This window comes from Cyprinodon variegatus, unplaced genomic scaffold, assembly GCF_000732505.1.
Source record: "Cyprinodon variegatus isolate N-32 unplaced genomic scaffold, C_variegatus-1.0 Scaffold108, whole genome shotgun sequence".
Lineage (NCBI taxonomy): Eukaryota > Metazoa > Chordata > Actinopteri > Cyprinodontiformes > Cyprinodontidae > Cyprinodon > Cyprinodon variegatus.
The window spans coordinates 1,419,396-1,446,283 of NW_015150561.1; the positions used below are offsets into that span (position 1 = coordinate 1,419,396).

General features: G+C 39.2%; 1 protein-coding gene across 10 annotated transcripts; it reads left to right on the forward strand.

The window, feature by feature from the left end:
* Positions 1-1,762: 1,762 nt before the first annotated feature.
* On the forward strand, positions 1,763-26,782 carry gpatch8 (G-patch domain containing 8). Of its 10 annotated transcripts, XM_015374708.1 has the most exons (11): positions 1,791-1,855; positions 4,870-4,947; positions 5,708-5,744; positions 8,595-8,613; positions 11,096-11,168; positions 17,226-17,267; positions 19,250-19,317; positions 21,164-21,250; positions 21,351-21,494; positions 21,639-21,775; positions 21,893-26,782. In XM_015374708.1, the coding sequence occupies exons 7-11, from the start codon at positions 19,291-19,293 to the stop codon at positions 25,731-25,733; spliced, it is 4,236 nt and encodes a 1,411-aa protein (XP_015230194.1). In that variant the 5' UTR covers positions 1,791-1,855; positions 4,870-4,947; positions 5,708-5,744; positions 8,595-8,613; positions 11,096-11,168; positions 17,226-17,267; positions 19,250-19,290; the 3' UTR covers positions 25,734-26,782. The 10 variants fall into 10 exon arrangements, with proteins under 10 accessions (XP_015230190.1, XP_015230194.1, XP_015230191.1 ...); XM_015374705.1 differs by lacking the exon at positions 17,226-17,267; XM_015374712.1 differs by lacking the exon at positions 8,595-8,613.
* Positions 26,783-26,888: the final 106 nt, after the last annotated feature.

A 26,888-nucleotide genomic window follows, 5' to 3' on the forward strand; every position in this document is an offset into this window, starting at 1 on the left:
CACCAAAAAAGTTTTTTAATCAGAAAATATTGAAAATGGTTCTTTAGAAGTAAAATAAAGAGGCAACTAGGATGACTGAATCACAATAAGTTACCAGGTCCAGATGTTGTCAGCCCCAGAGTCCTTAGGTCTGTGCAGAGCAGCTCTATGGGATTCTAGAATACCTCTTAAACCTTAACCTGACCCAGGAGACAGTTTCAGCGATGTGGTAAACCTGCCTTGTTTCCATACCAAATAAACCTCAGCTTAGATTCCTCAATGACTATAGATCTGTTGAGGTTAAATCCCAAATCACAAAAGGTCCTAGAGAGACTTCTGTTGGTCCACGTGAGCAAGAACAAAAGCAGCAACAGGACCCCCTGATGTTTTCCTATTGCCATGGAGTTGGGGGTGTAGATGCCATCATAAACCTGCTTCACCAAATCCACTTTCACTTAGGCAAGTTAGACAGCACTGTGAGGATCATGTTCTTTGATTTCTGTAGAAGAAAAAAAGCATAAACAAAGATGCATTTATGAAAAGAATATTTAAAAACGGTATGTGGAAGACAGAGGGTAAAACAGCTGTCCGGGGGTACCCCACTCTTCACCCACAGATTGCCGGAGATAGACAACTGACCACTTTAACCTTGATGGAATAAGCAGTAGAATATGCATGGATGGATGGATGGATGGATGGATGGATGGATGGATGGATGGATGGATGAAAAAGTGCAACTGCTTCCAACTTTTGAACGTATTATTATGTGGCATCACCATTCACTTTTGTTCTTTTAAACTATTTTTTTTTCTCATTGATCCGTTTCATTCAATGCAATATTTTTTTATTAACATAATGTCCTGTTATATGTTATATGGCCTTGATTCTACACGTCCACTCTATTAAGGAATCTGTTAAAATTACCAAAATACTCACAAATTATAATGACTTCATCTAAAAGCTCTAAATCATGTCACAGACTCTGCATCAAGCTGACCATATGAATGCGTTTTTTGCACCATGCTCTTTATTTTCTCCTACAATGTTTACATTTTTTGTCACTGCCGCACTTTAGGAAAATGGAAATGTCATGGGAACTGTACAAAAACGAAATTTTGTTTTGTATACACTCTGTGTATACAAAATGGCAATAAATGTTTTCTAAATCTAAGAATTCAGTGTATTTACATAACTTGAAAAATCATCTGTAAATCATGACCATTTAATCCATGAAAATTGTTTTGTGATACCATATATATATATATATATATATATATATATATATATATATATATATATATATATATATATATATATATATATTTAGGTGCTATTGTGATGCTGATGTGCTGTGTGTGATCTTCATAGTGTCTTCAATTGATACATAACTGAAAGCAACTGAATTCATAGTACATAGCTCTATTTTTGAAACAACTTTTGGAGGTATTGCCAACACATTGTGTGTGTTTCTGCACACCCCTAATGTAAAAAAATACATACATAAACACACACACACACACATATATATATATATATATATATATATANAATGAATATCACGCTAATTACCACGGATGCTCCCTCAAATTATATTTATGCTGTCATAAAATGTTGTCATTTAGTGAGTCATTGCTGTTGTTTAGTAAATGTTTTCCTGAACTTAAAAAAAAAGAGTAAATAAACCACAATGCTTCACCCATGAAGGACAGGGTTTCCTCTGTGTGACAGGGAAATGTTGTGACAGGAGTGAGGCTGAAATCCTCCGCAGTGTGAATCGTTGCTTCACCGCCAGGCGCTTCCATCGGACTCAAACTGCAGCTGTGTTCAGAAAATGGCCGACAGGTTTTCTAGGTTCAACGAAGAACGTGATTTCCAGGTAATGCACATCAAAATACCGAGAACGTTTAACGAATTGAGCACGTCGGTGTATTTTAGATTACCGGAGGTGGCTTAGACGTTATAAAACAGCCCGTACTTTACAGCCAACTGTACGCATTTCGGTGCTACAAGCTGCTTGCTAGCACTGCAAGCTAGCTAAGCTAACGCTAGCTTCACTGCGGTTCTGTGTCACAATTTTCTAAACGCGTCCGAGTTTTACTCCTCTTATCGACGTTTTGTTGTAGTATCAGGTCATTCGTGTTATTTTAATTAATTAAACACCTTAAAAATAAAAAAATATATAAAAACACGCCGGCTACTTAGTGACCTTGGGTTTGCGGGTTGTTTATCAAAATATGCTAACGATGTCAGCTTGGCTAACATAAGGCTATATTTCGGCTGTTTTTCATGTTTTACCATCAAATTGTAAACAGTTCGTGCTTATAGAATTGTAATGATATCGTAACTGTAAACTTTTAATATTATCGTTTTAGTTGGCCTGAAATCGATACTTTAAGGCTTATAACGTGCAATTTTAGATCTAGATAACAATGGCTTAAAGACGTTGGTATACTGCCTTCTGTTTCTGCTAATATGAATGAAACTGCAAGCGATGTAAATTTACCAAATTTTATTTGCGATATTGGATCTATTATTGTTTTTTTTTCTTTTTAATGGCATCCATTTTCATTTTTCCTGCAAACAAATTAGGTTTAACCTAGACACGGTGTCAACAATAACAAACTCATTTTAAATGTATATTTTTACGTCCAAACCCAATACCAGAGTTTCAGCAACATTCCCTTGCCATCATGTTGCTTTCCAAATAAATGCAAGAATGTTGACATAGTTTAACCATCTGTGTTAGAGCTGTTTCTTTTTCTTGCTTATCACAGATCTGTGACCACACCCAGATTAAGTTAAACTCGTTTTTTTTCCTACAAAATGATCGTGTTTTTCTTGTTAGGGTGTGTGTTTTCGATAAACATTTGCATCCAGTGAATGCTTTTCTGGTTCCTGTGTCACACTGCCGCGTATATCCATAATATCAAATGTATAAAGTTTATAAAGGTTTTTATGCTTCTGTAGGTAGAAGTTGCTTTTTGTTTGACTGCTATGGGTGCAGAATGTAGATTCCTACTATGCACTTTCGTCTCATTAATTTATTGCTCAGGGGTCAAAATTGACCAGATAATATTTGTGTGCTGCTTTAGTTAGAGCTTGCTTCATTGATTTCTGTTTAGCTTATCGTCCTCTTTGTATTGCTCATTAGTCTGATTTTTAAGCGACGATGGGTTGTTTTTTTTTACACCTAAATGAGTCTGCTGAAGAACAGTTTTTTCAGCTGTTTTGTTTACAAGAACCTGATTGGTGTGTGGTCTGAATGAGTCTGTTGAGAAAAGCAGGCCCAGCACAGTGAAGCTCTGTGTGTGAGATCTGCAGTGAATGCATTCATATGCTCAGTATTCACAAAGTTTCTTCATGGATTAAAGCTTGGTGCTAAGCAGCGCAATACAGAAAATACTCACGCATGGTCTAACCACTGCACAACTCAGCCAAGAGCCTATTTGCTTTATTCTTTTAAATTGGGCTGCTGAAAGTATTAAAATTGCAAAGCTTAACGTGTCAACATGTTTACAGAAAATGTTATTTTTGTAATGACCAGTATAAAAGAGGGAAAACTTAATGTTTAGCTTTGCAGCAGGCATTATATTTCGGTCACAGAACTGAGAAACAAGTAAGGAACTGTTGTGGAGAACATTTGGCAATGCATAGAGTACGTCATGCAGTCTAAGTAAAAAGCCAAAAGAGAAAAATATGGGAGAAAAACATGAAGTTACTAAATTTTCAGAAATAAATACTCCCCTCCATTGCATCATATAGTAATCCTGAAAAGTTTAATTACATGGAGTTTAACTTAATCTCAAATGATGCCTACAAATTATGTTATTTCATCCTGCAGACTCTGGTTGAATTGTAAAGTGCCTTGAGATGACATGTGTTGTGTATTGGTACTATATAAATAAACTGAATTGAATTGAATTTATAATGTAATTGCAGTGAACCCTCATAGTCTATTTGGTAGAACCAAACTTTTCAGTTTATGACTGAAATATTACCGGTTGTAAATGCAATCAGCTATGGTAGGTTAAATCCCATAATAAATGTAATACACAGTAGTTTGAATGTTGTGTATTTTGTCAATATGGGCCTTATGTTTAGCTTTCCACCAGCATTCTATTCAATGTCTACAAACCAGTTTTATAGCTTTTATGCAGTATTATATCATTTTGCATTTATGGGCATAAAAACAAATATAACCCAGATCTACTCTGCGTCTGAAGAGCAGATCTACCCAGAGCTGAACCAGAAGCAACACTTAAGAGATTATGGCTGATTTTGTGATCTCTGGTTTTTGTAAATCTTTTACTTACATAAACTGGTTTTAGACTAGTGCATTTATTTATTTAATTAATTTTGGTCCCTTGAGAATAAGTGAAATGAACAAAAATGGATATCGTAATTTAGTTGAGATGTATGACGATGAAATGTATGTTGCAATGAATTTGTTCCTCCCTATTCTAACAATCAACTTACTATTCCAACCGCATTATAAGAAAATCTCTTTGTAGCCCATCTTCCTTAAAATCTAACAGTAAACTGAATTTTTAACCATTTAACTTCCAAAACTAAGGTACAGTTTGGTTGCTTCCCTTTGACCGTTAATCTGACCTAACAATTGCTAAACTGTGACAAGATCCTGAAATTGCTTACTTGTGTGATGGTGCACATGCAGTAATTTGCATAAAGTATTGGCTCACACCAACAAATCAATGAATTTGGATTTTCCAACAGTTAAACACTAGACGGGGAATCAGGGATGACCAAAAGTTTTATGCATTGCAATACAATTGGTAAATTCTGTGTATTTTGTTGTATATTAAACAACATGTAATTGTTTTGTTTTTTCAGAATAAGGTTAGTAATGTTGGATGTATGTTTGTTCATTAGGGTGGGAATCACTTTGACCAGTATGAAGAAGGCCAGTTGGAGCTGGAGCAGGCGTCCTTGGACAAGCCTATCGAATCGGTAAGGTTGCATCCATCGTCCCTCACCATTGGACCAGCTGTGAGAGTGGATATGATTGGTCCAGGGAGGAATAAGAGCCATGTCTTTACTTCATTTTGTCCATGTAGAAGCATCTAGTGTTTCCTTGAACACTCTTGCCACCTAACCTGTAGAATCACTACCCGTCAGTGTCCATAATTCCCTTTAATTCACTCCCACTTCTCATATCCCTGACCTATTTCATTTCTTCTGTGACATATAAGAACATGATTTAGACTCTAGATCTTCCTGTTATTTGTACAGCTCCCAGATAATCATTAGTAATTTTTAAATTTTTTTTGTAACAGTCTCACATTAGTCATTGTTAGTCATCTTAGCAGACTGAGATAAACCTATAAGCATAAAGTGGATGAAGCACTGTCGGATCAGCTGTTGTCTTAATACCATAGCTGTTTACAAGTTTAAAACCGAAAAAGCCATAACCATAAATTAAGCAATCTTACATTTTAGTTTGATTACATTTATGCAAAAAAGATATACATCAGATTTCGTTTTGCATTAGGTTGAATTGATTTTATGGATAAAACAAGGCAGTGCTTATTCCATTTACTTTGTAAAGAAGAGCGTGGTCATTAGCTGGTGTGAATGATTACATTTGTGTTTGACTGAGTGTTTGTTTATGTAGCTTTTAGAATGTATGTGTTAGTGTATAGTATTTGTATTTATAGGACAGTTATCTTATTGTACACAACTTGGGGTGTTCGACATTTCTCTCCTGCAGCGAATTGGCCCCCTATTAGCTAAGCAGCAATGACCCGGTTTGTATTTGCACGCTCTGCTTCCTTACTCCTTATCTTTAGGGTCCTTTGTAACGCTACTCTGTCCTTCTTTCTCACTTTACTCTTTCTGTTTCACGACTTTCACACCTGACATCTTATTCTCTCCTTCTACCTTCCCTTCTCTCTCTTGCTCCTTCCCTTCTACACAGTGATTCGGTGTACAGTACCCTCTGTCATTCTGTGCTGGCATGGTGCTTGTGCAACTGGGACTGCATTTTTCGCTGAAGAGGCACATTGATAATAGCGCAGGCAGCTCTCTTTTTCTGTCTTCCTCACTTTCTTCACCCTCCTTTTGCTCTCTGATGCATTTTGGTAAGCAGGCCTAAACTCTTTTGTCCTATAAAGCATCAGGAAACCTTTCCTTGACATTATTCATGCAGTTCGTGAACCAGTCCAATAGCACTAAACGTGCTTGATGTCAATCTGAAATGTTCAGAATGACAAAGTTGTTTAATTTTTTGGATTTTTTGTTAAATACCATTTAAAAAGTTTAGTATGGGTGTTAAAATAAGCCATGGTGTTCAGGTAGAACTGAGCAAGCGTCTTCGTATAGTTTCTACTTAAAATTCTGGAACTTTGCACAATTCCATAGATTACTAAGATGCATTTATTGTATTTATTTTTAGTTCTATGCCCAGTGGGTCCTACACAGGTTTGTAAGTTCAAGTTTTAGGATGAAATAGTCTCAGACAAACAAAAGCAGTGTTGTTTTCCATGTGAGTGATGGAGAAAGGAAAAGGTTAGAAAGAGTGGCCTGCTTACCTGGCTCTGAGTAGCTATATTGCTCCTGCGCTATTATTCATGAAGGGGGGCTGAGGAGCACGCTGCAGCACCACACGGCTCCTAACACATCTGTGGAAAAAAAACACTGCGGTGTTGGAGCTGTAAAGTGTCACCTTGTCGCCAGTATTAAGTCTCTTCTGCTTACAATTGTAGGCTCTAAAACAGCAGAATCTGAAGGAGTTATACAAAATCTGAGGTAGTTGAATTGAAAAATTCCAAAATCAGTATAATTGTGTGAAGATTGTTTAATTAAATGCATTAAATTAGCCTTTAACAGAATTGATCTTAATAGATATGATCCAAAATCATTACAATTACTTATTCTTCTTAATTTTGACCTCAAATACCTATTTTAGAGCTTTTCATAAATGCTTCAGCCCAGCTTCTCAGAACCCCCCTTTGCCGTTATTTGTGTGTGAAATATAGGCAGCTAGAGGTCTGTGGTATTTTATTGGGATCTCTTTTAATTCCTGTCTTACCCTTTTGGTCTTTGCTCTTTTCTCCTAACACTGTTTTTGCATTGCATGTGTTAACTTGGTAGCATTAAGCACTATGTGCTCTCAACACTCTGTGTTGTAATGTAATTTAATTTTTAATCTGAGACTCATCCCTTCTCGTCTCTTACTTCTCCCAATCCCTTAAATCTACCATCCACCTTCCTCCCCCTTTTTTGAGCCAGAACCACAGCGATATGCAGTGGGCAGCCTCAGAGCCACAGAACAACATGAACGCTCACAGGAAAGGAATATGCGTGAATGCTGCAGGGAAACTAAATTTGCAGTAAAAATTTGTGTGCTCATGTTAAGCACACACTAATATAGTTACCCAAAATGCTGTTAAAGCTATAGCTGTTTGAGTATGCAGCATTTCGTGTTGTTACTGTTTACTGTTATCAAACAAAATGCTTTCTCTTAAAAGGACATTAGATATTTTTTATTTCTAATGAAATTCGAACACCACATGGGGAAAAAAAAGCACCATTTTAACATTCAGGAACCATTATTTAAACAGCATCACTTGCTTCATTCTGCATAAGCTTTTATGATGTGAACAGAAGTTAAAGGAAGAAGGTAAATGGTGTTGGATAAAACCTAATTCTGTCCTCAAATACAAAATAAAATAAGAAAAATTAGGGAAACTAACTGAGAAAATGTGTAATCACATTGATTTATAATTGTTTATTAAATTCCCGTCTTTGAAATATGGGCTTCAGAAATAAAAGGTAAGTATGTTTATTTTTTCTGGAATAATTATATGTAAATTAGATGACTTTTGTCAGACTTTTCTGGTTTTCTTTCATTTTTCTCATCATGTTTTACTTTTAGAACCTTGGAAAACTTCATTTTAGTGTAACTTGCACAACAGATTTTTATTGTTCTAGTTTAGCTTATGGTACTTCTCCACAGCTGTTTTGGTTTAGTCTCACCTGTCACGTCTGACACTGACTGGTTACATGCAAAGACCTAAACTAAAGAATCTGCAAAGACTCACAAGGAGCAAAGTCCTTTTAGAAGCGGCTACTTTTTCCTGTGAAACGGATCTTCAAATGTCTGATTTTGCAAGAAGAACTTCAAAGGTTATCTACTGCTAAAGTAATTTTAAAAAGCTAGTTTTTGAATACATTTAGGCTTGTTTACATGTTCCCTCAATTTTGATGAAATCTCATGGAAATATAGTACCAATAAATAGAAATACAAATTCTGAGGTCTCTTGGTGGGGCCCCTGCATATCACTTCCCCTGTCCACATCTTTTCCCATGCACTGTGCCAATCACGGCACATTGTGCCAATAAAAAAACCCATCACCCTTTTAGATCTCTTTTGTTTTAACATTTTGTTTTATTTCCTTTCTCCTGTATTAACAGTCAGTTGGTGGATGTATTGAAATGTCTGCCATTTCTGTTTGTGTACAGTTTAATGTTTGTTTCAAGGCAGAGAGAGAGAGAGAGATTAGCATTTTTAAGACCTAGATAAGCTAGCAGAATTGCCGTTGAAAGCGTTTGGTCGGTTTCTTACGTTGTGTCACGTGTGACTGTTTTTTTGACAGCCCAGTATTTTAAAGCCAGGTTCGTATGGAAATGCCTTCACTCCACTTGCACTGCTGTTGGACTCGCCGTCGTTGCTTTCATCCGTCTGTCTATTCTTTTGGTGCACTCATATGCTGTCCGACACCCAGCGTACATGTCATCTCTGGCCACCAACCTCCACAGAGCTCATCCTGACCTAATCTCTTAACTGTTAACAGGTGCAAACTGTTGCTGCATCCTGCCTGCTCCAAATTTTTAGAAATATGCCATAAAAACACTTGAAGTTTAGGTTCTTAATGTATCATTCTTTACCACAATTTATAAATAATGTTTGATAATGTATCATAAGTATTTTTATGCTCATAGTTCTGAGTGGATTTAAATCGTACGGGTTCCTTTAAGTTTCACATGCAAGTTCTACAAATTATTGACATTCATGCTGTTAGTGCACAATAGTAACATTCAGAGCCAGTGTCATTAACCAAGATATTAGTATCTGTCAAAGAGAAAAATTTAATTTAACTATTCAGTTCTGAGTGGAAGAGGGAAAAAAAGTACCAATCACAGAAAATCCCAAACTTCACAATAAACAGATTGTGATGGCCTCATCTTTTCGACCAGAATGCATAAATCTGTCACATGGTTTGTTTGTAATTATACGGATGACATGGTTTTTATTTTGTCCAAAGCTGACGATTCATTACATGCAGCTAAAGCAGGCTACTATATGTGTCATTTAAAACAAAGGAATAAGTCAAATCTGTTCTTGCACCATTATGGGCAGAGATGAAGTGTGTGCCGTGTGTTTGAGGCTACCACCTCCTTTACACGCACTAACCTATTCCAAAGCCAGCTCACTTCCACCACCTGAAAACATACCTCCTTCATGGCTCAGCCTGCTCTGTTCTGCCCATTTTCCTGACCTCTTGTCAAAGAGATCTCTTCAAGCCTTGAGCCATCCTCCCTCACTGTGCCTGATCCATCCCAGACTAACTCAGCTGGAGTTTTGTTCACCTGCCCTCTACCCCCCCGCCCACACCACTGTATGTGTACCACTCGCAGTGCTCCTACTAACTCCGACGACCCTTTTTGTTAAAAAGCATTTTAACAAAAAGCTGCATGCTTTTTTTTTTCTTTTCCTATAATGTTTTTTTCCTACCCTTCACTTTCTGTTTGTGAAAGTCGACGTCATTCTCTTTGTGATTATAAATATCCTTTCTGTTTGATTTGTATGGATTTTGATAGAATGCAGCACTCTGGTGAATGTTAGACAAGCTTGGAATAGTTATAATCACAACAGAAAACACTGCTTAGACAGAAATGTCATTGTTTCCTGTTTTATATGTGCTTGAGGATGTACTGTAGTGTGTAGTGTTGGGATGGTCTTGCATTTCACTTTAAAGTTTTTGTTACGTGTTTACCAATAATAGTAAAATAACATGACTTGCTCGTTTTCCCCACAGTTTGCTGGAAATTGCTCTTGTGCATTTTTTTCGACTGCCTCTTATGCCACTTTTACTCATTGCCTGTTGTCTGATCGAACCAGAATCGTTGGTCATATAGTAAATTGTCAGTATAAGTTAAAAAATTGAAGCAGATTTACAGATTGTTGGTGGCACGTTTCTTTTAACATGGTTGGAATCTGACAATTCCTGATAAAATGGAAAAAAAATTATGAGGCGTCCAAAAAAATGCTCTGCGGTCATTTATACTATTTCTAATGGGGTTAGAGGTACACTGCTCTTCTCTTCATCTTCAAACCCACACAGCCCTTCACACATGCATAACCAGTCAACTCTGGGCCTTGTAATGGTAATCCAAGGCCCAAAAGCTCCACTTCTGTCTCTTCCTTTCGCTATATTTTTGTGACAGCTGAATGTTCCATGGTGCCCCTTCCCCTGTCATGGTTACAGATTCACAGCAAGCTTGGAGTTTCTACTCTTTATTTTGTTACTGCTAGATTTCCATACCTGTTTCTGTCTCTTTTATTTGTGTACTAAGATCCTACTCTGTAGTGAATCATATATGTATGCGTGCGATACATATATATATATATATTGCCCTCTCCTTCCTCCTCCTCCTAATTTTTACATAGTGGATGTTATTTGATGTGTTTAAATGGATTATAATACTAGATTTTTTTCTTTTTATTTTTGCTTGAAAACCCTTTTTTAAATACATTTATATTGTAGGAGTAAATCCTAAAGGTTACAGACCACACAAAAAGTCATGCATTTATTTAACATAGAGGCAATCCTACCCTTCAACTCAAGTCCCCCAGCCTTTACCCCTCTCCCCCTACTTGCCCTAACACTCCTTGTGCTGGAGGACACTGATTGTTACATGCTGTAGGTGATGATGATGATAACGACAATGGTGATGGTGGTGGTGGTTGTGCTTATGATGATAGTGTGATTTGAGTGTTTTGTTTGTCTTGATGTTTTCATCCATGCTCACAGGGTATAGCTCCTCTTATTATTGGAATATTTTTGGTTTTTTTCTCCTCTCTTCTCTCTGCCAGGATAACATCGGACACCGGCTGCTTCAGAAGCATGGATGGAAGTCGGGGCAAGGACTTGGCAAGACCATGCAGGGTAAGGATTCAATCTGAAGCACACTCATTTTCAACGTTTGCTGGTGGCACTGAGCCACTCTCTTCTTTTTTTGTTTTTTTTTTCCTACTCATATTTTTATTTGTTTCGTTATATATGATACCCTACCAGATTCTTTTCTCTTCACATCCTCTATTTGCCCTCTTCCTTTTTCTGATTCTGCACTGGAACAAGTTGGAAAGGAACAAACATGATCCAGTTCTGTCATTCTGCTTTTCTCTTTAACTTGAAGATAGGCATTCCCAGAGTGTTGTAGAGAATTAGGTTTAAGAAATTAAGCTTTGGGGAATTTCTGATTTTTTTTTAGTGAAGCATTTGTTTAGCAGTAAATGAGATGTACAGATCCAATTTTATATGAGTTCAATTTACTCAAGAAATATTTTGCATTTTATCACGTGTTGCAGAACCCCCAAATAAGACACATTCCATTATCTTGGATGTTGGCCATAACGTTTTTGTGTTTGATAACAAATATTGCCATTAAAATTAAAGCATTTTGTAAATTTATTGGTGCATAATATGGGCACAGGCAATTAAGCTACTTTGCCCAATGTAAAGCATAAAATCAAAGTGAATACATTTTAAATACTTCAAATTAAACACCTGTACGTGCATAAATCAATGTGCTAAAACACCTGCTTGCAGTTCTGCAGACTAGTGGTAACTTTAACCAACTGTGTAAAAAAAAAAAAAAAAAAAGAAAAGCTGTTAAGTCCATCATACAGTCTTAGCATGAGCATATGGGGACCTCTGTGGTTGTTGCACCTGCACTAAACTTCACATCCACCTTCTATTTCTGCTTGTGTTGTTGCATCGTCTTATCTGGTTATCCAGGCCACAAAATAGAGAATTTGTTGGTTTTTAAAATTCAGAGCATAATTTTTTTCTACTGTTTAAAGAATGCCAATAGCCTGTATGTGGGCCACATTTAAATGAGTTTTTGTTTGACTAAAGATAAAATGTTGAACTAATTGGAATATTTGCATTAATTATATACATGAATCTAAACATTTTAATCCTATTTTCATCTTTTAACTTATGCACTCTAATTGTCTTTAGGCCCCTGTACAGAACATTCACATGTTAATGGAAGAATAAAGGTTTTTATCATGTTTTCCTAAAAAAAACAACAACAAAAAAACAGTGTAAATGCTTCTCCAGTCTATTTCATTGGTGCTGCACCTGCCAAACAAGATCATTTTAAGCATTTTATAGAATCAGATGTAGGGTCACGATACTAAACTTTTCAACTCGATACCGATACTAAGGAAAATATTCGATACTTGATACCATTTTCGATACCACAAGGATAAAAACTCAGAAATATTTTTGATTTATAATAAAAATACAATAAATAAATAAATAAATACAATAAACAATAAGAACAACATTTTAAGATTGTTTGCTGTGCACAGTATTAAGCAAGCTTGATAAAAAACTTACAAAATTAAAATTAAGTTTTCCTTACTTGGCTATGCTTTGCACACATAACAATGACGCTAGCCAAACCAGTTAAGAAACAAAAATAATTCTCAGCAGCTGCACCTGTTACAAAAAATGTCTGAAACTGAAAAGTGCAAAGAATTATTCAATCACACAGTGTTCAGAAAGTGCATTTTCCTCTATTCTGCACTTTAGATGAATAACTGTTAAGGTGCCACTGGTGGTGGCACTGTATCGATACTTTTGAAAATGAGTATTGTATCCGGATACAACGTTTCAGTATTGATACTTTTTTTAATATCGATACTTTTGACAACCCTAATCAGATGCAACATTTTAATAAAATTATTTTGGAATAGAATTAACTGTCCCACTCCCTTTACTTTCATTTGCAACGAGTTGATATTGATTCACTGAGATAAAAGGCAGGAGATTGTGTGGGCTGGTCGGTCCACTTGTTACTACACCATTAGTTTAAACCTGTTGTGTTCATATGCTAAATAGATATGTAGCAGTGGTTCAAAACCCTGGCAGGTTTCCAAAAATCCCAAATTCCAAAAATGTTGTTGTTTAACTTCCTGTTTGTATCTTCCACGTTTTTTCTGCTTTGCAACAGTTTACTTAAATTTTTATTTTTTTAATCCTCAGTTATCTTAGAACTTAACCTTAAAAGGATGTTATTTGGCATCGTGCATGAATGCCAGTCTGGCATCTTAATGTCCCCTTAGGCTTTTTTTTTTTTGTCTTGTCCACATTCTCCAATACATCTTTCTGTAATTGTGAATCATTTCAGTCATTTATAAACCATTCATCCTCCTTTACTGCAATGTTACATTTTGTTTGTAGACAATATTAAATGACATCTGTTCTAAATGTTGGTATTTTAAGCAGAAAAACAACTCAGCTGTTTGAGCCGAAAACATTAACAAAACAAAACATTTCTTGTAACATTTCTGTACTTTATAAAGTAGTGCTGAAATAATCCTGCATAACTAATAGCAGCATTTTAACATGTGTGACATTATTTGCTGGTTCTACAAATTCCCATTTCAAAAAAACTGAAACTGCTAAACCTTTGCTCAAAACAAAAGATAATTTGGCTTCAGATTCCTAATCTTGCTTTAGGGATTGCCTGTAATAATTGAAGATAAACGCTGAGTGTGAGATCTTCTTGGCACCACAGGGAAGTTTATTGTCTGGTAGTGGGTTTTTCCATTTTGCTGCTGCCCAGCTATCTTTTAGTTTATGTACATATATAGCCTTAGTTTCTTGTGTTGTCTCTGAGGTATTTTCAGCATGAATGAAGCTAGTGAGCGGATTAGACCTGGAAGCTGTTTCATTCTGGGCAAGCTGACAAAAGCATGAAGGCCAGCAGCCCGGCAGAAATTTCCATCCATGTTTATTTCCATCCGGCCTTGAAGAGTCAGATGGCAATATATTGGAAGTGATGTGGAGGAGAGAAAACATTGCAGGGGATGACTGTGCTCTTGTTTGTGCCGCTGGCAGAATTAATGTGGTTACGTAAGCATCCTACATTGTGGGCAGATGAGACTGCAGCAAATTGTGTCCAGTTGTGTAGGAAGTAATGGCTCAGCTTAGAGACCGCTTCCCTCTCAAACTTGTGAGTAGGCTCCCATATTAATCACAGCATCACATCTCATCGAAGTATGCTGGGTAATCATGGTAATCTTCCTCCTCTTTCCTGTCCTCCCTGCCAGAAGAGACAGTTGTTGAAATTTGAAGTTAAAGCATTGTCCCCTCTTTACGTTTTTCACTGTATTGACTTTGTTCTTGTTCTTCTTTTGTCCCTTTTGCCCCTTTTAGGTAAGGTTTGTTGGATCCCCTCTCTATGTCAGTATGCATGTGTGGGTGTGGTTTTTATTTTCTCCCACTCTGCAGTTGACCTAAGTGTAATACTCCTTTTACAGTTTATTATAGGCTAATGGCCTCTGTCAGCTTCTTCCTCTTTGCTTCATAATCACTAAACCTTTATTTCAATCTGCTTAAGAGAAAACGCTTCGATTTGTGCAAAGATTCAAGATCCATGTGAAATCAAAGTAGATTTAGGAACCCATGAATAATGATTCACATCCCCTAGAATCATCATCTCCATGTATTTTAGATTTTTTTCCCCCCTCTCTTTGAGTTTCCGTGGCTGCTGTTGAAGTAATCTGATTGGCTGTAACCACGGCTCAGACTTTGAATGGCTTGCCGTGTAGAAAAGTTCTCCCCTTCTGCTTGTTTACCTATTTCTACCTCTAAAACAGTGAAAAGTTGTGTTTGTATGTGCGTGGTCATTATGTGGGACTGAGATGTGTATGTCTGCTACTTACCGGGCCGTATAGTCAACTTACAGGGAAAACCTCTCCACCTTTTTACACTCGGAGTGTCTCTGTCCCCATGGTACAGACTTTCATCCTCCCCCTGTTTCTTTGCCCCTTCTGCACAGCATGTTTACCCAGAGGTGCACTCCTGCTTGCCTCAATCTGTTACTTACCAGAGGCTTTAAGCAGTGTTGGAGGTAGGATGCTAAACCACAATAATCATTAAATAAAAACGGTGTAAAACTAAAAAAAAGAAGTGGACACAGTTATATTGTTTCTCATTTCCACCTATAGCGATATGGGAAAGACTCTGAACACTGCTAAAAGCCTGTCTGGCTACTTTTTCAGGTACGTTCCTATGTTTTATGTTTTTATTTGTTGTGGGGTTAAGCATATCCCAGACTAAGCTTGCTGGCTGTAGACAAGCTGGGGGAAAATGATCTTGAGGAGAATTGTTGAGAGGGCTATAACAAGCTTATGCCAGGCAAAAAGCTTAGAGGGGGAAAATGGTGGTCTTCCCGAGAGGCATGAATCGAAAAATCCTTTTTTTACTTATCTTTTAAAAGAAAAAAACATTGCAGATTTAGGCACGGGTCAGGTAATTTTATTGAGTTCAATATTCTTTAAGATGGGTTTGGAAAAAGGTCCTTTAGACCGTCCTTATGCATGAAGCCACTTGTACGGCATTGGATACAGAGAAAGTTTTAGATTACGTGGGTTTCAGTTTTTTTTTTGGTCAAACCGTAAAGACGGGCCACTAATAACCTTGCTTTGCTGTGAGCTTTCAGAAATAAAGCCAGTGTAGAACAACAAATGGGGAGGGGATCATTTGTTACATCTCCATTTCTAAAAGCTGTTCAAAGTCTCATTATAGCACTCATTTCAGAGCATTAATGTCCATCAAAAGGTGGTTTATAAATCCTGTTGTTGTTGCCTGAGCAAATGCTTTGAATTTAATTTGAATATGTTCCCTTATTTCTCCCAAAGTTTTGCTTACACTTTTAAGTTCTGCAGCTAGCTTGTCGTACAAACCCTACTCCATCACTTAATCACTCGAATGATGATATAAGCCTGCTTGTTCTTATATATGCTAAATGATGCAGGGCTGTAGCTAGCTCGCTTGGCAATTCAGTAACGGAGGCGGCCTGACTTCAACTCCCATACTCTAAAGGCATGACCAGTTTTTTTATGCTCATGCATGAAAGAATATGTAAAAAGAGTATTTATTACGTATTGTTGTCATTTATGTAACTCCTTTATATCAGCTGTAGTGTTTATGTATAAAACTTCAATGAGCAAGCATTTATTTAAGGTTGGCAAGCGTTCTCTGTTGAGACATTTAATGTTAAAAATTAGGCCTATATCAGTAGAAAAAGTAACACGTTACTTTGTTGTTAGTGGTGTCACATTAATGGTTTCATGTTATTTTAAGGGGAAAGCAAAACTTTAATGTTACACCAGCTGTCATATTTTCAGTGCTGTCTCATGAAAAGTGAGAAAAAAAGTGAGGGGTGTGTTCACCACTTGCAGCACATCTCTGGCCATGCCCAAACAAGTAGATTTTACTGTTTTTTAAATGATTTTTATTTCTGTTTATTGTAAGGATCTCCTACTGGCCCGTGCCTAAATGTATTTTATACTTTTTTTTTTTTTCATCTGATGTTCTCTTTGTTAAAATAGTCTATTTTTTAAATTTTTTTTAATCTTCTTTAGGTGAAAATGTTTCTTATAGACATACATAGAATACATTGTGTAATGTAATGCAGCTGCTTCTTCAATGCAGGTTTTTATAACTAGTAATAAAGTGCTTGAATTCTATGTATTCCCCTTATTTTTTTATTGCCACCTGGTTTCTGGTGTGAATTATATCTGATAATTTAGAAAACAGGATGGAAACTTTATATTTTAATGGGGGACAAATATGATCTGTGACCTTTATGTATTAAAATTACTGTTTACATTATCCTGCAGTGGAGAAGCTTAGGTTACGGGGATGGCAGTCTGGTTCCTTGTGCTACATTTACAGTCAAAACAGTGACAGTGCCACTTTATGGGCCTGGGGACTCGGACAAACGGTTTGAATAAGTGGTGAGAGGAGATTCCTGTAAGCACATAGCCCTGAGTAAAGGGATGAGGTGGGTGGGGGCGGTGACTTACGGAAGGCCCTCTGGGAACGCTCTGCAAACCCACTCCCACACACACCCAACCCCACCTCCCCTTCTCTATGTGCCTCAATCTTCCTGCTTAACCAATTGGTGTTTCTTTTTTACAGCGATATGATCCTGCCCATGTTGTGCTGATGGTAAACTTAGTGGTAAATGTTATTTTATCCCCCAATTGAATTTTATTTTTCTTATTAATTTCTCCCATTATTTTCATTTTCCTCTCATCAGAGCACCAATGCTACATAGGCTTTCAATTCTCTCTGTCCTAGTCCTCATTCTGCTGCTTGTATATTACCATGCATCTGTATTACTCTTAGAACATTTGTCATTTTGTTTTCAGTTTTTTTTTTTTTAACCTTGTGATTCACACCTTTGTGATTTAGCTGCACATTTTTTTTTCTGTCTGGTCCCTTTGTTTTCCACTGGAATGGGGTAATGTGGAGGTATTGACACTGTGTATAAGGACTGGTGATAGTCTGGGATCATTGTAATCGTTCATTAGCCGTCAGTTCTGGGCCTTGCTTGTGACTCAGTTGAGACAGACCACTGCAGTGGCTGGCTAAAAGACCAGACTGTCTTTGCTTCTCTGCTCTGATGCCTTTTGTAAAAGAGTGTAAAACCCACACATATTTCTGTATAGTTGTGTCCTCTGTATCACATCAGAAGCCATTTCCTCTTACTTCCTCTATTTGAATAAGCTAATGAGAATATTGAGGTAAGAGTGAGATGTCTGTTTAAAAGCTTGTCCAACTCAGAGACACTGCAGTGGGACTGAAAGTCCAGGCAGGCAAAGACATGTTACAGTGTCCATGCATCAGTGATTACAGGGGGGGGATAAGTCATTGGGCTGTAATGACTTCATTACCCAAGGCGAGCTCAGGAATGACTGATAATTACATAAAATGTCTGTTTTACTTACTCAGTTTAACAAGGAAGCAACTTCTCTTTGATTTTCAGAGGCATTCCTTTAAACTTGGAGCAAATCTGTCCAGGTATTTATTTTTGGTAAGCCTAAGGGAATGCGTAGAAATCTGGGCGGGCGGGGGTGACGATTGTGAAAATATGGCAGGAAAAGAAAAAAAAAAAAACTGAAACCAAACTGAATTAAAATCGCCTTCAGTAAGATTGGTTTTTGTCTCTGGCTGGCATCAGGAGCAGCAGATTAGTCCAAATTCTTTTTATGCTTTTTGTTTTGAGATTCCCCTGTCTTTCTATCTATTTGTCTGTCTGTCCTCCCCTTTCCTCCTCCTACTCATCCCCCCATGTTTTATCAGGTAAGTATCCCCCTCCCCCCCTCCCTTGCACTGTCAACATGGCAACACCTGGCCTGTGACATCACTCTGCTGTAGTTCAGTGCTTGTGTCTTTATTTTTGTTTACATTCTCTCTGCTTTGTTTGGCTGATTATAAGTGGATTAAGCAATTTGTGTCAATCTCTAAAGTAGTTTTGATTTTTAAATATTTCATATCTATAATGTTTCATTCTGTTTTTGATTGTCTTTTGGTTTCATTTTCTAAAGTTAATTTCCTTCTGTTCTAGCTCTTTTCACAGCTTACATTGTATATCTTGAGGGATTAGGAATTAATTTATTTGACATGGTAATAAAAAAGTAGGTCTCGGCTCAGTGAAAAGTGTTCGTTTCACACAGTCCTGTAAGAGATTATGCAATTGGCTTCATTGACTTTTGGGAGTTCCTCTTCCATTAAAGATTTTGAGATAAAGGAGGCCGTGGAGACGTGTTGCAACCATGTATAGGAACTCAAGCTTTCGCTTCCTTAGAAACTTGGTCTAATAGAACTCTAGCTATAAATGCATAGTGATGGCACTCGTCCTTCTTAATCCATCAGGAATTGAACAAAGCTACAGTTCATCTAGTTCACCTAAGATACAAACCAAAGGTCACATTAAAACAATGTAGCCCACTTCAGTTGAGGTGGCTGTAGTAAGCTGTGAGAATGGCTGGTGTTTGGTTCACTGTAGCTTTCTGGTCTCTTTGCACTTTCAAGGCAAAAAAAAACAAAAAAAAAACTCTAACCCCAGCACCCTATGCTCTAAAAGCAGGCTGTCTTCGAATGAATGTTTTGTCCAAAATCTAAGACTCAACTAGTGTTCTCTGTCTCTTTTGCCTCAGGACGCACCGACCCTGTGCCCATTGTCCTTAAATATGATGTCATGGGGATGGGAAGAATGGAGATGGAGGTGAGATGCTGAAATTTACCATTTTTTTTTTATCTTTTCGTTCATGTCATGTTAAGGAATTATCCAGATAAAATCCGGCAAGTTTCCATTGTGAGAACCACAAAGTTCCTTACCTTTGAGAAACAAATGTTGTGGTGCAATAACTTGATCTCAAACTTGGAGTGCTGCAAACGCAAGTACACTCCTTTTTAAATTGGTGATATCAGCAACTCCATATTTGTCAGTGTCAAATTATTTATAGCATGGGGTCAAGTCTCCTATAGTGCCATGGCCTCCGTTATATTGTGTTGTTATTCAACATCTTTTTGAGATAAATGCTTAAAGTCGTAGGGAAGTAATATTTAAATTTCAAATCATTCTGGCTTAAACATGTATATAAATGTACTCTTTATCAGACCATATTGTCCCAAAAGTCTTAAAATATATATATTTTTTTTCATTACCTTCTGCAAACTGAAAACATATGATTGAGTTAAATCACCTGTATCCTGACTTTTGTAGCACTATATGGCCCTATATGACAAAAACAAAAACAAAAAACAGTTTGTTTTTAGACAACTTATTTTAGCTTTTGTTCGTTCTCTCATTTTATTTTTCAATTTGAACTTTAGATAAAACTGAAATGCCTACATTTGAGTCTTTCTCCCATATTTAACAAATCCCTAAGTAAAAATGCATCGCTGGGATTTTAAGTAATGCCTAACATGGGTTAATGTTTGACCTTTATTTTGTAACGACAGGCTAAGGTTTTTTTTAAACCTTCCCTTACTTTTTAATTTTGAGACATTAAAATATTTTCAAGACTACAGAAATGTACTCCATACTGTCACTGACACTTGTACAGGCTTCCCACGGGTCCTTAAAAAGTCTTAAAAGGCATTGAATTCTTCAAAATAAAACTAAGGCCTTAATTGGTATTAAAATGTCTTAAATCAGTGTTTCGTAGGTCTTAATTTAAAAAACATCATAAATGTTACGATTTATTTTTGTAATGTAAATAAAACATTAAAATTGAAAATTTTTAAAAAAAAAAAAAAACAACTCGCCATTATTGGTTCCGTCCCGATAGCGGAACCAATAAAAGCGTTGTTGCGGCCGGGACATTTGGGAGATGCGCCATTAACTTTTTGTCTGGAAAATAAGAGCAAGTGTAAATGTAACGAAAATTGGTTATCCAGCCAAAAGATTTCTCCATGGCTTAAACCAGTACCAGGGAACATACATGAGGCACAGTGTATTTTGTGCAAGAAGCGATTCAAGCTTGGAACGATGGGAATTAAGGCAGTGAAGTCTCATGCGAACCGTGAAACACAAAGCGTCAAAATCGAGTTACCGAGAAACAGCCGGTATTTCTCAGTTTTGTTCCACATCACCAAATCAAACATACTAATAAAACGATACAAAGAAAAATAGCTGCAAAAAAGACTTGCTGCTTCTTATGTTGTGGCTTTAAAACTGATTTGTTTTGTTCCCTTCTAAAAGAAAGTTTGTGAATTCAGTTAAATAATTATTAAAATATATCTGTCATTTGTGTGTTTTTAGCTTTCTTCCTGTATGGAAAGTTTTTCAAAATTTGAAACATTAGTGCAATGGTTTATTTTAAAATAAACCTTTGGGTTAAGTTGTCGCAAGCAGCTTTTTCTTGTGTTTCTTGTGAATTTGGTCTTAAATTTTTATCTCAAGTAGCATAAAAAAGTCTTGAATTTAACTTGCCTTATGCTGTAGGAACCGTGTTGTATTACTTCATCAACTTAGAAGTGGCCTATCAGGTGGCACACTGCTGTTGTTGACTCACAAGCTATTTTGTTTTCTGGAAGTGCTGGAACTGCTGTGTTTGTCCTTATAGCTGGACTATGCAGAGGATGCCACAGAAAAGCGGAGAGTGCTTGAAGTGGAAAAAGAGGATACAGAAGAGCTTCGACAAAAATACAAGGTGAGATCCTAAAAGCTGATTAGTTTTAACATGTATTAAATTAAATAATTAGTTGTTTATCTGTTTTTCAAAATGTCTTTGTATTCCTAACCAAATATAGGACCAGGTGGAAAAGGAGAAGGCTATCGCAAAAGCTCTGGAAGACCTGAGAGCAAATTTCTACTGCGAACTCTGTGACAAGCAGTACACCAAACACCAGGAATTTGACAACCACATTAACTCATACGACCATGCGCACAAACAGGTATTTATTATCTTAAAGAACTCTAAACAGTAGGATTGATCAGTCTGGTAAAGTTTAAGTTTGATAAGCATTTAAACAAAGAACAGCTGAATGATTTAAATGTCTTCAGTACAGTAAATATGTGTCCTCTTTAATTTGATGCAGCGGTTAAAAGAGCTGAAGCAGAGAGAGTTTGCACGCAATGTTTCCTCCCGTTCTCGAAAAGATGGAAAGAAGCAAGAGAAGATGCTGCGTCGACTGCACGAGCTGGCAGAGCAGAGGAAACAGGACAAACAGAACCGGTAAGAACATACCACTGCAGCGCCCTCTGCTGGCTAAACTTAAACAATTAAATATGTGTCAAAACAAAGCATTTATTGCCACATCCTCAATAAAATTACCTTTGTTTAATATTTTAGTACTCCTGGAAGTGGCCCTATGTTCAAAACGACAACAGTCGCTATTGACGGGGAGAAAGAAGGAGATGGTGAAGGCGCTGCACTTGAGAACCCTGTTTTGACAGATGCCATCCGTGAGGGATCGCCATCAGAGAAAATTGGCCAATCCTCCCCGAAGCCCAGCCCAACTATCAATTTTTCACTGGGGAAGAGCACATCCTCATCCCCAACCCCCAGTAGTGGATCAAAAGTCAGCGTGTCGTTCTCCTTTGCTAAGAAAGCCCCCGTAAAGCTGGAAACTGCAGCTGCTGTGTTCGCTGATCATGGCGAGGAGGCTAAAGAGGAAGACGAGGATCAGGAGGGAGAAAAGGCTGGGAGACAGGAGGAGACATCCGCCTGCAGCACAGAGAGTCCTAAGGGAGCGCCTGAAGGAGATGGAGGAGGGGAGAAAGGCGGTGCGGCTGAAGCAGAAGAGGTGCAGCAGCCTGATGACGGTGGCTCACTGGCTTCAACTTTAAACAAACTGAAGATGATGATGAAAAAGGATGAAGGATATTCTGGACAAGAACCTCAGTACTATCACTACGTACCGCCAGCTCATTGTCGGGTGAAGCCTCACTTCCAGTTTTTGTTATTTATGAAGGCTTCGGAGCAATGTCAGAGCAAAGAAGATGACGAAGAAGAAGAAGAAGAAGAGGACGAAGCAGGGGAAGTTCAAAAGGCTGAAGAAAGTTCTGATCAGACAGAATCCAAAGTTACAGACTCCACAACTGAGAAAGAAGAAGGTAAAGATACATCAGCAACCGACACAGAGCCGCCTGCTTTGTCACCTAAAGTAAAGATGGAGGAAAATGTCTCTTGTGCTCTGGACACGGCTTCTGCTGCTCCCTCTTCTCCCACTCAGAAACCAGAGAACAGCCAGAGCACACCCGACTCAAACACTGGTCCAAAAATCCCAATGGGTCCCTTCTTCCCTGTCCTCAGCAAAGATGAAAGTACCACTTTGCAGTGGCCTACAGAGCTTCTTGAGTTTACAAAAGCTCAGCCTTCACTGTCTTACAGCTGCAATCCTCTCTACTTTGACTTTAAGCTTTCAAGAAACAAAGGATTGCGTGGTGGGAAAGCAGCAAAGTCCCCCAAGCCTGGAGAAGAGACTGATGAGAAAGGACAAGACACAGCTGCTCCAACAGCTGCAGCTGCTGTACCTCTACCTGAAGCATGCACTGATAAAGACAAGCCGTCAATGAAGGGAGATCCCAGCCAGCCTGAACCTGATGAGCAAAAAGCCACAACTGCAAGCAGCAGTACCAAAAAGAAGAAGAAGAAAAAGAAGCATAAGAAGTCTGGAAAACATTCAAAACGCAAAGGAAAAGAAAAGGACATAGCTGAAGATGCAGAGGAGAATGCCGAGGTGGCTGAAGAAAAACCTAAAAAGAAGAAGAAACACAAACGGAAAAAGAGCAAAAATAAAGCTCAAGATCAAGAAGAGGCAGCTGCGGATGAAAAAGAAAAAAATAAGCTAAAGTCGGAAGAAAAAGCTGCTTGTTCCTCTGTTCAGCCCCCAACTGGAGGGGGAGGGGCCACAGGAGCTGAGTTGGGTAAAAGGAAACGTGCTCCAAAGGAAGTGCCTTCTAAGTCTGGAGCAGAACAAGGAGGAAGTGGAAAAACCGATAAGACCAGCCCATCCGAAGATCACAGCGGTTCCAAAAAACAAAAAACCGACTCCAGTGGATCGCAAAGCGCCTCCTGCTCCACCTCCGCCCAAAAAAGTCCGGGTCACGGCAGACCACCCAGCAGTGAGAGTGAGGAAGATGGTGGCTCTAACACCCAGCGCTCGCGCCATCACAGGTCCAGCCCACGGGAGCAACGGCGCCATCACAGTGAAGAATCCAGGCGGTCCTGCAGTCGCTCGTCAAGGCGTGGGGAGAGACGTGGCAGCAGCCGGCGGCGCCATCGCGGCCAAACCTCCCGTAGCCGTTCTTACTCTAGCAGCTCTGGGCGCTCCTCGGCAAGAAGCAGTGCCTACAGTCACCGTAGCCGCAGTTACTCAGACAGTTACAGCGACTACAGCACAGAGGGGCGACGGCGCAGGCACTCGAAACGTTCCTCAGAGTCTGAGTACGAGCGGAGAGGCAGCCGAGGTCGTAGGCGATCCAGGAGACATCAGTACTCCTCTTCATCGTCGGACGATTCCCGCTCACGTTCACGCAGCTACAGCAGGAGGAAGCATCACCGGCGTCGCCATCACAGCAGTTCCAGAAGCTCCAGCAGCTGGAGCCGCAGCACCAGCACCAGGTCATGGAGGCGTAGCTACAGCCGAAGCCGAAGCTCAGCGAGTCGCTCCTCCAGCTCCAACAAAGGCTCCCCTCACAGACGATCCGCCAGGGGCCGAGCCGACAGCGACACGCATCGCAGAGATTTCAACCACTCTCGAATCTATCGCTCCCAGTCTCCTCGCTCATCGTCACGAAGCCTTAACCGGAACAGCCATGCATCCTCCTCTCAGACTTTGAGGCCGGTCGGATCTCGTGATGCAGGGGAGCACAAAAATATGCTGACGGCGCGGCAGCTGCTGGAGAGGGTTCAGTCCAAGAAAAGTTCTGAGGATTCTGGAACAAAGTCTGGGCTTAAGATTAAGGACCCACCAACGGGTTACTTTGGTCCTAAACTACCTCCAACCTTGGGAAGCAAAGCCATGCTGCCACTTTTTGGGAAGCTGCAGGCAGGGAAGAAACCATTGATTCCCCTGACAAGACCCGACGAGGGAGAGAAATCAGGAACTGGAAAGGGTTCTGAAGCAGATGGGGAGGTTATCCTTGTAGAACCTATAAGAGAGTTCCCTCCTCCACCCCCACCCCCAGCCCCACCAGTGCAGAAGGTGGAGGAGGTCCCACAGAACACAGTTACTGCGCAGGAGACACAAGCGCAGTCAAATGTCGAAGAGCAAGTTCACCAGGAAGCCCAGCCTCTGTTTGAACAAGATCCTTCCATGATGATGTCCCAGTATCAAGCTGAACCAGGTCAAGACCCCTCGCAGAACCCAATGATGGACTCCATCATGCCCGAAATGCAGCAACAGCAGGCTGCAGTGCACGGCTACCCCACCTACCCTCCGCCCAATCTGGAGGAGGACGGCATCGAGGCAGAAGAGGACGGCCTGGCTCCTCTGGAGAGTCAGCCCATCACCTTCACCCCAGAGGAGATGGAGAAATACAGCAAACTACAGCAGGCGGCTCAGCAGCATATCCAGCAGCAGCTTCTGGCCAAGCAGGTTAAGGCTTTTCCTTCGGCTGCTGCCGCGGCGGCGGCTGCTGCAGCGGCAGCTAACTTGGCCCCGGCTCCCCCTCCTCCAGCCCTGCAACAGATCCACATTCAGCAACCGACGGTCTCCGTAGCCTCGGGCACATCAATCACCACTGTTCAACACGCCATCTTGCAGCACCATGCTGCCACCGCCGCAGCAATGGGCATCCACCCTGCACATGCCCACCACCCCCACCCTGCACACGCCCAGCTGGCCCAGGTGCATCACATTCCTCAGCACCACCTCACTCCCATCTCCTTGTCCCCTTTAGGCCCGTCTCTTGGTCATTCTTTGGGACACTCTCTGGGGCATGCGGGGTTAATTCCTGCACACCATACAGCCTTCCTTTCTGGGCAGCCTATTCATATCATCCCTGCCTCTGCACTTCACCACACACCTTTGGCGCTCCACCATGTTCCACACGCGGCCCTCTATCCAACACTATTTGCACCTCGGCCATCTCAGGCTGCCGCAGCAGCAGCTCTCCAGCTCCACCCACTTCTGCACCCAATATTCTCGGGACAGGACCTCCAACACCCTCCTAACCACGGTTCATGAGGGATAATAGATTAGGAACAGGATATGAACACTTAGCCTCTGACAGAGCGTTGCAACGGTCTTGATTTAGGGATAGAGATGAAGCTTTTCCTCTATATAGGAAGTCAGACATGTCGGTAAAAGCATTATTCCACCAACTAAGTGGGCGTTACATGGTTTAGCTGTGTTTTGTTAAAAAGTTGACACTAGCATTTTCTATTGGTTCATCTGGGTGTTTTTATTTTCCTTTTCCCCGTGTTTCCTGCTATGAAGGCGAGTTTGTAGATGTAAAGAGACTGTTTTCTAAACCAATTTGAGTTTACAGCCACATTTACCACTGAATTCTTTTGTTTTCCTCATTTTGAAATCAGATTATTAGCTAATCCTGGCATCCAAAGAGATTCATAATAGCAGAGATGGCATTGAGGATCGTGTTGAGATTCGGTTACAGAAGCAAACAGCTTCAGCTCTCTTCTTTTGAGATGTGCCCATAGATTTACAACATCTCACTGACGTTTGATACTTTTCCCCATATAACACTCTGCTTTTCATTATTTTCTGGTCTCAAAGCGATTTTCGTTTGTGTAATTTGTACATATATCAGTGTGTAATGTGAAGAAGACAGCCATTAATAACCTTATAAAATAACTATGGTGTCTAAACTGGTATGACGCTCAAAAGAAGTCCTGAATTTGAAGAAAAATGGCAAAGAGGTTTTAACATCTGATACTCTGAGGCAAAGCTCCTGTTTCCCCACAGAGGGGCACATGTGAATGAATTGCACTGAAATCTGTACATTAGGATGGTGCTTTTGCATCATGTAACGATTGTAGTATACTGCAATAATTGTATTTTTATTTTTAAATTATTTTCAAAATGCTCTTCAGAGGAAGAGCATTGTTTGGCTTTTTTCTGTAATTTTGTAAATAAAAATGCTGTAGATTAACCTATTAACAAAAAAAAAAGGTTGACATTGCTCTCGGTTGAGCAGTTGAATTAGAAGTTACAAGACGGATTCGTATTTTATCAAGGTTGGTTATGAAATCCTTCCCTCTGGGATCGCAGACAAATTACTTGTCAAAAAAAAAACTAAAGTTGTGACTGTATTTTTTAAAAACATAACTGTTTCAACAAATAAAACTTTGAGTCCATATGTCTTTGTTTTCAGTGTGTAAC